The sequence below is a fragment of the Camelus dromedarius genome, chromosome 31 (genome assembly GCF_036321535.1).
Source record: "Camelus dromedarius isolate mCamDro1 chromosome 31, mCamDro1.pat, whole genome shotgun sequence".
NCBI lineage: Eukaryota > Metazoa > Chordata > Mammalia > Artiodactyla > Camelidae > Camelus > Camelus dromedarius.
This window is the reverse complement of record NC_087466.1, coordinates 19,438,731-19,450,500: the sequence shown is the minus strand read 5'-3', so window position 1 is coordinate 19,450,500 and position 11,770 is coordinate 19,438,731. Positions and strand designations below refer to the sequence as shown.

At 52.9% G+C, this 11,770-nt stretch overlaps 1 protein-coding gene across 4 annotated transcripts in view; it reads left to right on the top strand.

Moving 5' to 3' along the window:
• Nucleotides 1-22: 22 nt before the first annotated feature.
• The window catches only part of ABCB9 (ATP binding cassette subfamily B member 9), a 31,330-nt gene continuing 19,582 nt past the window's right edge, over nt 23-11,770 (top strand). For 2 of the 4 annotated variants that reach the window (XM_064481271.1, XM_031442576.2), the window contains exons 1-2: nt 6,205-6,352; nt 10,997-11,699. In XM_064481271.1, coding sequence (XP_064337341.1) covers nt 11,081-11,699 — 619 coding nt within the window. In that variant the 5' untranslated portion in view covers nt 6,205-6,352; nt 10,997-11,080. Of the gene's footprint in view, nt 161-6,204; nt 6,365-10,996; nt 11,700-11,770 lie in introns of those variants that run through there. The other 2 variants (XM_064481270.1, XM_010995918.3) reach the window with 2 other exon arrangements.

The window sequence follows — 11,770 nt, the reverse complement described above, 5'->3', positions numbered from 1 at the left end:
GAAAAGAACGAGGACTCCATCCCAGAAAACGGTCTACGGTGCAGAAAGATGCTCCCGGGCCGGGGTGGTCCCTGCAGCTTGGCTGAGAGCACGCAACCTTCTCGTTCCCCTTCACAGCTTCCCCACCCACAAGGCGGGGATTGGTCGTCCCACTTTACAGGTAAGTGAACTTAGTCACACTTTCACAGGACATGGATTAGTAGGAACTTGGAATCCCAAAACCTTTTGCTTAGACGCTGCCTCCCTTTTCTGCTAAGAGCTTTTGAAGATCCAGCCAACGCCACGAGGACAGTTAGAACTCTGGGGTCCGATCTCGTTCCCTCCAACTGCCATCCAGTTCTGTGCGTCTGAGCGTGGGTTTAGCATTTATCCTGGGTCCCTGCCTGGCTCTCTCGCTACCTCTGCCACGGTCTATTAGGATTCGCCGCGGATCGCCCCAGTGAGTGTCTCCCCGAAAACGCTCCGTCCGGCGTGACTTCCGGTGACGCTCCCGACGGATTCAAGTGTGGGCGGGGAATGGGGCGTGGTCGGTCGGTGGCCACACCCCGCGCAACCAGGTTCCCGTTCTGCACAGGAGCAGTGTGAGATGAGTATGTTTCCGTCTTGTAGAGCGTTAACCCCAACCTTGGGGAGACCCATCACAGCGCACACATACACTACCTTGGGACCCCATCATGGTCCGCCATGCGTGCCCAGGGCCCCGGTCTGCAAAGCCCCAGGAAGACACGTGGATGGCAATCCTATTGCTGAGCCGCAGAACTAAGGTGCACAGCTGGGGAGGAATTCTTGTCCCATGGAACTGCCCCCTGCCCCCTGCCCTGGAGTTCCCTCCAGGACTCAGCGTGGTGTGGGGATGGAGGTAGGGAGGAAGACTATGTGAGTTCAAGAGTCCGGCCCTTCCCCAGATAAACAGGTGACTACAGATGACAGTTTGGCCGAGCCTCCTCTCCACCGGACCTGAGCCAACAGATCCACCACCCACCTTATCTCCTTTCATCCCTACAGCAAACTTTTGAGCTAGGTACTGTTACATCACCATGGTACAGATGGGGCAACTGAGGCTCAGAGAGGTGCAGTGACCTGCCCCAGGTCACTCTCCAGTAAGGGACAAATACAGGGTTTGAACCCGACAGTCTTCCCTCTGAGTTCCCTGTTCACCACAATAGAATTTCTCTGAGTGGTGGGATTTGAGGAATTTTGAATCTTCTTGTTGGATTTGATGGCATTTTCTTGATGACTCTACTGTCCTTTCCTCTACGTGTACACACAGGTTCATGCTCACGCACACGCACATGCACATTCACAGTGACACATGGACACACATTCAGGCACACATGTACTCAGATACACCCTAGCATGCTCACACATGCTAACACACATTCATACCCTCACTCATACCATCAAAACACTCACCCCTACTAGGCCACACACAACCTTCACGTACAGTCACAATCTCACACTCGTATGCACACACCTAATATCATGCTCAGAGTCCTGCATGCCCTCACACGTGTCCTTAACACACGTCCCACACACAGCAACACATATGCTCACCCACCAGCAACACAGCCCCTGCTCCTTCTCTCTGTGGCTCCAAGGCCCACCGCTTGCTCCTGCTGAAGCCCCAGAAGGGAGATGGGAGACCTCCACACACTGTGACACAGTGCCGGGCAGTCCTCCACAGCTGTCTCCATCAGCACATTTGGGGGTCCAGGTTTCCCACCAGCAAAGTCTGCTCCCCCCGACCCCGCTCCCCAGCACCTTGTGGGACCGGAAGTGGGCCCCTGGTCTCTGGGCAAAGCCTGCACCAACAGCCTAGTTGGTTTTCACACAGGCTGAGCAGGGGCATCAAGACCCTCCTGAGTGTGTGTGTCTCTGAGTGTGGGGGTTGTGCATGTGAGCATGTGAAAGTGTGTTTTGGGTGACAGACAAGATCGCTGCCCTCCTGAAGCTCTCAGTCGAGTTGCTTGCGGAGACAGGAGCAAGCAAGGAAACAAACATGAGATCAAGTTATTTTCATTCAGTTGTAAGTGCTAAAGGCAGTAGGGTGATGGAATGGCGAGTGCCTGGAGGTGGCTGCTTTAGGGGCCAGGGAAGGCCTCCCAAAGCGGGACATTTCAGCCAAGAGCTCTTAATTGCTGCAGCAAGAGCTGGCAGGAAAGGATTCTAGGCAGCGGGACTGAAAGCGCAGAGGCCCTGCAGTGGGATGAGCTTAGTGTGCTTGAAAAAGCATATGGGAGGCCAAGTCATAGGGAACAAGGCCATGGTGGTATTGGGACCAAATCACTGGGCCCAGTAGGCCATGGTTAACATTTTGGATTTTACTCTACATGCAAAGGGAAGCTGTTTAATCCTCACGACAAACCCTATGAGGTAGGAACTATCCCCATTTTACAGATTTGGAAAATGAGGTTCAGAAATGTTGAATGACCCAACCAAGGTCTTACCAGGTGGAGTCTGGAATGGAGCCTGAGTCAGACTCCGCTGGGTTGTTCCTAAAGGCACAGTCAGGTCCATCAGTGCCCCCCCTCCCCTCCTCAGGCATGAAATCCAAGTCACTGCCACAGAGATCCTGTCGCCCAGCCAAAGCCTCCTGAAGCCACCAGGCTTCCCCAGGAAGGGAGCCTGCTTCTCCCTACAGGTCCCAGCTCCCCAGCCCAGAGCTCTGTGACCTGAAAAGGTGATTAAAGTTTTACAGCCTCTTGATTGCCCAGCGATAGTGATGGGCCCTGCTCTCCAGGAAATGATCCATTTTCCCCAGCTCGGCATTCATTCCCCACCCTCCACCCTGCAACTGCCTTCCTCCCCCAGGAGGTCCAGGGCAGGCCGACACCTCCCACCACACACACACATCCAGGTGAATTCTTTTGCAGCAACTTTGCAAGATGAGCATGTTCTGCTTCTCAGTTCAGACCGGCCTTCCCCGTCCCCTACCTCTTCCTTGAAAACAGCGTCCCCAGCCCAACCCTGCCCCAGTCTGGGCTCACTCATCAAAGGGAACCGCAGCCAGAATAGCAGTAGTAAACATAGAATCAGCAGACTCGTAGCCAGCACTGACGTGTTTTTGTTGACCTTGAGAGGTCTTATCTCTGTTTTACAGATGAGGAAACTGAGGCTCAGTGAAGCACAGGGGCCTGTCTAGGGTCATGAACCTAGTGAGTACAGAACCAGAATTAGAACACCCATCCTTCTGAGTCGAGTGATGTGTGTGTGTGTATGTGTGTGTGTGTGTATACATGCATGCTGTGTACGTGTATATATGTATATATAAACTACATGAATTTACATTAGGGTTCACTCTTGGAGTTGTACAAACTCTCTGGCTTTTTGACAACGTATAGGGTTATATATCTACCATTATGGTGTCATACAGAATAGTTCTACTGCCCTAAAAATCCTCTGCGCTCTGCCTGTTTGTTGCTCATCCTCCCTTAACCCCTGGCAACCACTGATCCTTTTACTGTCTCCATAGTTTTTCATAGCATATAGTTGGAATCATACAGTATGTAGCCTTTTCAGATTAGTTTATCTCCATCAGTAATATGTATTTATGTTTTTTCCATGTCTTTTCATGGCTTGATAGCACATTTATTTTTAGTGCTGAGTAATATTTGACTGTCTGGATGGACTGTCTTATCCACTCGCCTACTGGAGGACATCTTGATTGTTTCCAAGTTTGGGCAGTCATGCATAAAGCTGCTGTAAACCTCTACATGCAGGTTTTTGTGGGGACATAAGTTTTCAACTCTTTTGGGTAAATACAAAGGAGCATGATCACTAGTAGGCGTCTGTTTAGTTTTGTAAGAAACTGCCAAACTGTCTTCCAAAGTAACTGTGCCGTTCTGCATTCCCACCAGCAACGAAAGAGTGTTCCTGTTGCTCCGTATCTTCATCAGTATTTGTTATTGTCAGTGTTTTCAATTTGGGCCATTGTAATCACACCTCACTGTTGCTTTAATTTGCAATTTCCTAATGACAAGTTATGCTGGGCATCTTCTCATATGTTTATTTGCCATCTGTACGTTTCATATCATGAGGCGTCTGTTCTCAGGTCTTTTGCCTCTTATTTAATTGGGTTATTTCTTTTTGTATTGTCACATTTTCACCGTTCTTTGTATATGTTTGGATAACAGTCGTTTATGAGATATATCTTTTGCAAATATTTTCTCCAAGTCTGTGGCTTGTCTTCTCATTTTTCTTAACATCTCTCACAGAGTGGAAGTTTGTAGTTTTAATGAAGTCTAGTTTATCAGTTCTTTCTTTCATGAATCATGCCTTTGATGTTATATCTTAAAAAGTCATCTCTGTGCCCAAGAAAATCTAGATTTTCCCTTATGTTATCTTCTGAGAGTTTATAGTTTTGTGTTTTACATTTAGGTCTATGATCCATTTTGAGTTAATTTTTGTGAAAGCTGTGAAGTCTGTGTCAAGACTTTTTTTTTGCATGTGGATGTCCAGTTGTTCCAGCACCATTTGTTGAAAAGACTGTCTTTTCTCCATTGTACAGCCTTTGCTTCTTTGTCAAAGATCAGTTGACTGTATACATATGGGTCTATTCCTGGGCTCTCTGTTCTGTCCCATGATCTATTTGTCTATTCTTTTGTCAGCACCGCACTGTCTTGATCACTGCCATTTTATAGTAAGTCTCGAAGTCGGGTAATAGTGCACTGACTTTGTTTTGCTCCTTCACTATTGTGCTGGCTATTTTCACACAGCAAAAATGACAGAGCCTGGATTTGGCCCTGCTCTGAGTCACTCTAGCTTTTGTGCAATCCATCCAAGAGCTCCTCACATAGAATTATATATTTGCTTTTATTTTTGCACCAATAGTATCATATTTCAACTTGATTCTATCCCTTGTTTTTACTCAATACATTCAGGAGGTCATCTCATACCTTTATGTAACTTTTGTGTACAGAGAGATACATAGATTTCCCCCTACCCCTGCTGCCGCAGGGTATTCTGTTGAGCAATGCTCTGTAATTATTTGGCCATTTCCCTATGGAGGGGTATATAGGTTATCTCCAGACTTTTGCTCCTCCAGTAACTCTCTACAAACTAGTATCTTCACTCCCTCCACAAGTCTATCTATAGAAGAAACTCCTACTGGGTCAAAAAAAAAAGTGCATTTTAAATTCTGAACTTTGCCGAGTTCCCCTTGAAGGAGGCTGTCCCATGTGAGTAGCAGAGGCTGTTTTAAAATCAGAGAGCGTTTTTTTAGCCTCTGACTGAAGGCTGGAGAGATGAGGGCCACATCCTGCCCCAGCTGCCGCCCCTCTGGGCTTGACCTACACTCCCCAGCTCTCGGTTCAGGCCACACTGATCCATTTCTGTTCCTCAGATGCCAGGTGAGTTCCCACTGAGAGCTTTTCAACTAGCAGCTGCTTCCGTTTGGAATGCTCTTCCCCAGACCTCTCCATGGCTCCCCCCTTTCCACTCTCACCTTTCTCCTGGAGCCTTTCCCAGTTAGAATAGCCCCGTGGTACTTTCCATGGCCTCATCCAGCTTTATTTCCTTTATAGGAAATAAGTAATACTTACCACTACCTGAAACCACCTTATGCCTTTATTGGTCGACTTTCTGTCGTCCCCCGCTAGCTCCGCGAAGGGTGGGTGGGGGGTCTTCTGTTTTATTTCACACCCAGCACCTGGCAATCACTGAGTACCTATTACTGCCTACCCGCTCCCAACCCCCACTATCCTGCTCTATTTTTCTCCGTAAAATGTATTCCCTTTCAACAGGTATAATTTACTTATTCATTATGTGTATCGCCTGACTCCTTCACTAGGATGTCAGCTCCAGAAGGGCTAGGATCTTGTGTACTGTTGCATGTCAAACGCTTGAGTGCTGTACGGCACGTAGTAGGTGCCTTTCAACAAATATTGGTTGAATGAATGAATGAATGAATGAACATCATAACCCCCACCCTCCAGGGCTGGTAGGCGGCCCCTCCAGAGGAAAATGCCAGTTAAAGAACAGATGCCTCCTGCAGGTGTAGCCATTTCTGTCGGCTCAGAATTGGCAAGAGGCTCCTGGTTGGGAGCGCGGAGCGGAAGGGCGTGGCTGTGCACAGGGGGGCGGGCAGCTAGCTCTGGTCACGCCCCCAGGGAGACCCGCCCACCTGTAGGCCCCGCCCCACCTGTCAGCTGGCCAGGGTGCCCGCCCCGCTCCGCTCCGCTCAGCTCTGCTCCGACCTTGCAGCGGCGCAGCCCGGGGCCGTAGGCGGGGAGGAGCGGCGGGAGGAGCGAAGCGAGCGCAGCGCCGGGCACGGTCCCCAATGAGCCGCGCGGAGCCTGCGCCCCTGAGGACCCGAGCCCGCTGCGCACCCTCCCCACAGCTCACCTGGTGCCAGGTAAGGTTACAGGTAAGACTGCGGCGGCCCGGACCTCCGACCCGGGTCTTTCTCAGGTCGGGGTGCTAGTCTGGGCACAGGCTGGGGGACATCTGACTCCCCCGCCCCGGGGGGTGGAATAGGCATCTCGGTTGAATGTGAGCGCCTCCCGGGAGCCTTCTTGGCCCGCTCGGATGGCCTGGCCCGCTCGGGTGGCCTAGCCCCCGCAGCCGCAGGTCCCAGCCCCCCATCCCTGCAGCATCCTTTCCTCTCCCCGCAGGGCGAATGTTGCGTTTTTTTAACCCCTCAGGTGCCGCCGCCTCTTGGAAAATGGTGAGGGTGCCCTTTGGGGTGGATCCTAGGATAGCTGTGTTTCCCCCAGAATGGGACTGGCATGTCTTCCCACACCCTGCAGCAGGCTCTGCCCACAGATCCCGAGGGCCTGGTTGTGTCAGAAACCCTGGGGGACCTTGGCAACCCCTTCCCCTCAGTACCCCCAGCTGGCCAGTGGGCTGACCCTCCTCTGCATCCTCCCTGGCAGTTAGGCCCTGGGTTCCCAAGGGCCCCTCCCTTATTTCTAGGCCTCTGTTAAAACAGCGCCCCCTCCCCAGACCAGATGTTACAGTAGCTTTAAGCTGGTCAGACAGGATTCCCCATGCTCTACCTGCCCTCTGAAGATAGACTGGCCTCCATTCCCCAGCTTTAGGTAGCACAAGAGGAGGATGGCAGGAAGACCACCATGGCTCCCCAGTCTGCCTCAGAGCCATGAGTTATCTGAAACAATTTCCCCAGGTACCAGCGTGAGGGCCAGTCCCAGCATGGGATGGAGGAGCTCAGCAGGGGTGGAAGTCAGGATGCCCCTGCATCTAGAGACCCCAGGTGACACCATCCCACAGAACCGGCCCCAGCCAGCTGGGCGATGATTGCTTTGGGATGAAAAGTTCACTGAGTTGGGGGTGAAGTGAGCTGCTTGGGCCACTCAGATCCTTCAGGACCCTTTCTTGGGAGCCCTGAATAGCCTGGGCCCAGAGGATGAGATGTGGGGTTTCAGCCCTGCCTTCACTTATTCTCTATGGCTCATTTGACTTCCCCAAGCCTGCATTTCTCCATCTGTAAATTGGGGATGATAATCATGAGCACCTCCATGAGTAGTGGTAAAGATTAACTGGGGAGGGAGGTGCCAGGCACTTAACATGTTGGCAAGTTAGTAACACCCCATAAGCCTTAGCTGTTGTGACATAGTAATAATTGTCATTTATTGTCTCCTGGCTGTTCCAGACTTTCTTTTTGTTCAGCTGACAGCTGGAGATCCCCCAACTATTTCTTCTACTGGGAAGGAAAGCCTTTGACAGGACCCTTGATGGGGTTGGGGGTCACTTGCTAATCCTGTGCCATTCCTTAGCATTTGGGGTCAAGGTGAATTGACCCTGTCTTCCTGGACACATCAGGGCCTGGGTAGTACCTGCTCTGGCCTCTGGCCACCACCTTGTCCTTGTTCCCTGGGGCACACCCATCACCCACGTGCCCACGATTTGCGCTCCAGTTCCACCTGGCTGAGCCCGGTTGCATTCTTCAGGGCAGGCAGATGGAGACAGGGACATGGTTCCAAACAGCCCTCTGGTCCCCATCCTCCCTCCTCCCTTGGTGGTCTTGTCCCCTTCACCCTTTTGCTCAGTAACTTTAAAAATAACACAGTAGTCTGTCCCCACTGAGGGCTGTAACCTGACCCGAGCTGGATTCTGCCCCGTCAGAGCCTGGAGTAGGAGGACTCAGCACTTGGGAGCTGGGGACTCCAGCCCACCAGCTGACCCTAGACAAGCCTCACTCCCTCCCTCTCTGGGCCTCAGTTTCCCCATCTGTAAAACCTGGTTCAGATAGTCCGTGATGCTGGAGTGCGAACTTTTGTTTATTCCGGTGAAGATAAACAGCTAGGGCCTCTGGGTGCTTGGCTGTCAAATGGACTGACATGACCCGAGGTGGAGGGATGTCAGGTGTTGGGAATAAACTCCGCCAGTGACGAGGGGTGGGGGTGGAAAGAGCTGGCCAGGCCCCTGGGCAGGTCTCTGCCAGATCTGCTTCCTGTCCCACTTCTGAATCCCATGTCCTTCCTGGGGCCTGAGGGATTCCTTGTGCCCACCAAGAGGTGAGCTGCAGCCCAGGTGGCTGGCAGGGAGGGCCTGGCAGCCGGCAGTAGCTTGGCCAGGAGGCCTGGGGAGGCACCAGGCCAACAGCATCCCTCCCCGGGCTCCGACTCAGGATCACCCACTCTCTGGCTCCCCGAGGCCTCTGCATTGCAGCAGACAGGAGCCTGCGCTGGCAGCCCAGCCGGAAATGGGGGTGGAACCAGGGGCTGGCCAGGGGGTGTCTGTTCCCCCAGCCCCACTTCCACCCCCTCCCCTGCCCTTGAGCCCCCTCATCAGCCCTGCCTTCCTTTGGAGGGGCAGCTGCTAACGAGGCAGCTGTCTTCTCCGGGACAGATTTGAGTCTGCCTGGAACTGCCGTGGTGAGGGCAGAGCCTGAGCTTGGGGACTGTCCCACCCCCGGGTCCCCTCTGCATCGCAGATCCTCCTGAGCATCAGGAGGAGGATTGTTAGAGGTCTTGCCCACTCCCCGAGAGGCTGTTTTTTAGAATTATGGCTTTGGAGTTAAAAGCAGGATTTTGGAACTCGAAGGCCTGGGTTCATATCCCAGTTCTGCCACTTCCTAGCTGTGTGACCTGGGGCAGGTCACTTGAACTCTCTGTGACTCAATTTTCTCAACTGTAAAATGGGGGGCAATAACGGAACCTGCCTCATAAGCTTCTTGTGAGGATGAGTGCATGCACATCACTCAGAACAGTGCCAGGCACACATCAGTGTCAGCTCTGCTTCCTGTTGTTGCTGTCCTGGTCATTGTTGTCACTGTCATCACTTCTGCATCTCGGCTGAGCCCCCTCTGGTGTAGACTCTATTCTCCTTTGACAAACCCACTCTGTTAACACTTGCTGCATTGACAAGCATTTTAGCTTAGCAATCCCAGCTCTGCTACTTACCAGCTGTGTGATCTTGGGCAAGTTATTAACTTCTCTGGGCCTCAATTTCTCCATCAGCTAAATGGGGACGATGATAGTGCACATCTTGCAAGGTTGTTGTGAGCATTAAATTAGCAGACACACACAGAGCACGTGGCACACCTAAAGGGCCAGGAATGGGCTGTGCTGCAGAATTGGTCGCCCGTAGGTACCAGGCACCTGCTATGTGTCGGGCACGCACTACGGAGGTTGCGAGTCAGGCACTGGGATCTGTCACATATTGGCTCAGGTCCTGGCTGGGGCCTGTGTGGGCAGGGTCATATGGGCCAGATGCTTTTGCCTCTCTGTGCCTCAGTTTCCCCAACTGTAAATGGGAATGTGGGAGCACCGGCCCACAGGGTTGTGTGGCATTTCTGGCATTCCAGAACGTGCCTGAGTACCAGAGTCTGAATACCAGAGCTATGGGGGAGAGGGTGTCTCCAGCTGGCCTGCGATTCCAGTCACTAGCAGTGACTCCACTGAGGACTCCAGACAAGCCTCATTCCAAAACTCAGGCCCCCAAGCCCCCATCTCATGGTGTTCCTGCAGCCCCTGCTGTCTCCTAGACCCTGACTTGAGTTCTCAGGGACTCGGTGTGGGGCCCACTTTGGACAAAGCTCCAGAAAACCAAAAGATCCTAGGGCTGGGCATGACAGCCATCTTGGCCTGGAGGAAAAGATTCTGGAAACTTCCATGTGAAAGTCCCTGGGTTGCTCTCCAGCCTGTAGCCACCCCCTCTTGGTCTAAGAGGGTTAAGGTTTATTTGGGATGATTGAAGGTCTGATATGGGGAGGAGGGAAGTAACAAACATTTATTAAACACCCGCTGTATGTGGTAACAATCAGGAGCAATTATTATCTGCCAGACCGTGCCCAGAATTGATGCTCGTATATTAAATCTCCTGCTAATGTTTTACAAGTACGTGTTTGTAAACAAGTGAAGGTTTGGAGAAATTGATAATAATAATAGTAGTAGTAGTAACAAAAACCACGACTGTTCATTACACTTTTTGCTTACTTCAGCTTCATCTGCAGAGTCCTCCTGATCCCTGCCCCCCTACCTCTCTGACTTCACAGGGCCTCCTTGCCTCCCTCCAGCACACCAACACATCAGGGCTCTGTCCACCTGTCCAGAATGCTTTTCCCCCAGATGTCCACATGGCAGACTCCCTCACCTCTTTCAGTCTTAGTCAAGTGTTACCTTCACAATGAGGTCTTCCCTATTTAAAATTGCCCTCAGCCCTCACTGCCCCCCATCCCTTACACTCTACTCTTTTTTCCCTCTAGCCCTGTCTCTTAGCCTACCATATCATCTATTTGTTATATTTATTATCTGTCTCTGACGTGCGTGTGTCATCGCCGCAGGAGCAGGGATCTTTGTTATTTCTGTTCACTGTTAAATCCTCGGCACAGAGAACAGAGTCCAGCCTACAGAGGGAGCTCAGCAAATATTCCTTGAATGAATGGAACCTTTGCAACACCCCTGTACTATCAGAATTCTTGTCACTGACATTTTACAGATGGGGAAAGCAAGGCTCAGAGATATCAAGTGACTTGCTCAAGGTCGCACAGCCAGCGAGTTGCACATCTGAACCCCTCGCCCTGTTGCCCCTACAGGTCTGGCCTCGCCCCACAGACAATGGCCCTGCCCCCATGAGCTAGAGCCTGCCCCACGGTGCCTGCCCACCACCCGCCAGCAGGATGCAGCTGTGGAAGGCGGTGGTGGTGACCCTGGCCTTCATGAGCATGGACATTGGCATGACCACGGCCATCTACGTCCTCAGCCACCTGGACCGCAGCCTGCTGGAGGACATTCGCCACTTCAATATCTTTGACTCGGTGCTGGACCTCTGGGCAGCCTGCCTGTACCGCGGCTGCCTGCTGCTGGGGGCCACCATCGGCGTGGCCAAGAACAGCACCCTGGGGCCGCGGCGGCTGCAGGCCTCGTGGATGGTCATCGCCCTGGTGTGCCTCTCCGGGGGCATCTACACCATGGTGAAGCTGCTGCTCTTCTCCGAGGTGCGCAAGCCAGTCCGGGACCCGTGGTTCTGGGCGCTCTTCGTGTGGACGTACGTCTCCCTCGCTGCCTCCTTCCTGCTCTGGTGGCTGCTGTCCACCGTGCGGCCGGACGCCAAGGCCCTCGAGCGGGGGGCGGGTGCTGAGGCCGAGGCCGAGGCCGAGGCCGAGGGCTTCCCTGTGGAGGCCCGGCCCCAGCCCGAGCAGGCATCAGGGGCCACGCTGCAGAAGCTGCTGTCCTACACCAAGCCCGACATAGCCTTCCTCGTGGCAGCCTCCTTCTTCCTCGTCGTGGCGGCTCTGGGTGAGTGCGGCCCCGCGGGGCCGGCCGGGCACTCGGGAAGTCAGCCTGGGGGGGGGGGGGTGGTAACCAGC